Source organism: Seriola lalandi, unplaced genomic scaffold (genome assembly GCF_002814215.2).
Source record: "Seriola lalandi dorsalis isolate HSWRI2012SDOR001 ecotype SW California unplaced genomic scaffold, Sedor1 jcf7180002054344, whole genome shotgun sequence".
Taxonomy (NCBI): Eukaryota; Metazoa; Chordata; class Actinopteri; order Carangiformes; family Carangidae; genus Seriola; species Seriola lalandi.
In genome coordinates this window covers 38,372-39,088 of record NW_019524897.1, presented here as the reverse complement: position 1 = coordinate 39,088, position 717 = coordinate 38,372, and the positions used below count along the sequence as shown (strand labels likewise).

The following is a 717-nucleotide window of genomic DNA, read 5'->3' as shown; positions in this document are numbered from 1 at the left end:
AGGATCCAGACCAGGTTCTGGGTCCAGACCGGTTCTGGCTGTAGATACTGACCCTGTGTGAGCAGGAAGTAGGGCATCAGGGACCTCTTGAGTGACGGCTGTCTGAACTGCAGCCTGTCAGGAATCTCTCCCAGCAGCAGCTCCACCACGATCAGCAGCTTGTGGACCTGGAGTCAGAGACACGTTCAGGTTCCTGTCGCATGGTACTCTACAGGTGAGACCGTCACACCTGGTCAGTGTCAGGTCACTCACCGTCTGTTTGAATCCCACAGCTGTGTGCTGTGGAGCTTTCCTCAGGGCGTTGGTCAAAGTCCTGCGAGCCTCAGAGTACTCCAACTGGATCGCCTTAATACGACCTGCAGGTCACATGACACAGGTGAACATAGGTAAATATACAGGTCACTACAACAGCTCAAAGAGGAAGTTCAATAACATTAATGAAAGAGTAAACCCGGTGAAACTCAGTCTCACCGGTATATTACAGTCTCTCAGGACACGTGTGGCTCTCACCTGTGTAGTAGAGGTACCTGGCCCACTCGTTGTTGTTGGCGAGCTCGGGGAACACGGACTTGGACACCAGCTTCTCGGCCTGGTCGTACAGGTTGAAGTGCAGGTAGTTCCTCAGCAGCAGGTTGAGGAGGACGGCCTGACCGTCGGCGTCGTGACGCAGAGTCGCCGTACGCAGCCGAGTGTGGAGGAAACTGAAGGGTTAACCAC

General features: G+C 54.4%; 1 protein-coding gene across 1 annotated transcript in view; it reads right to left on the bottom strand.

Moving 5' to 3' along the window:
• The window catches only part of psmd3 (proteasome 26S subunit, non-ATPase 3), an 8,540-nt gene that overhangs the window by 2,924 nt on the left and 4,899 nt on the right, over positions 1-717 (bottom strand). The window contains exons 5-7 of the mRNA XM_023407688.2: positions 511-701; positions 253-356; positions 12-167 (exon numbers count right to left, since the gene is read on the bottom strand). Of these exons, the coding sequence (XP_023263456.1) occupies positions 12-167; positions 253-356; positions 511-701 (451 nt within the window). The remainder of the gene's footprint in view (positions 1-11; positions 168-252; positions 357-510; positions 702-717) is intronic.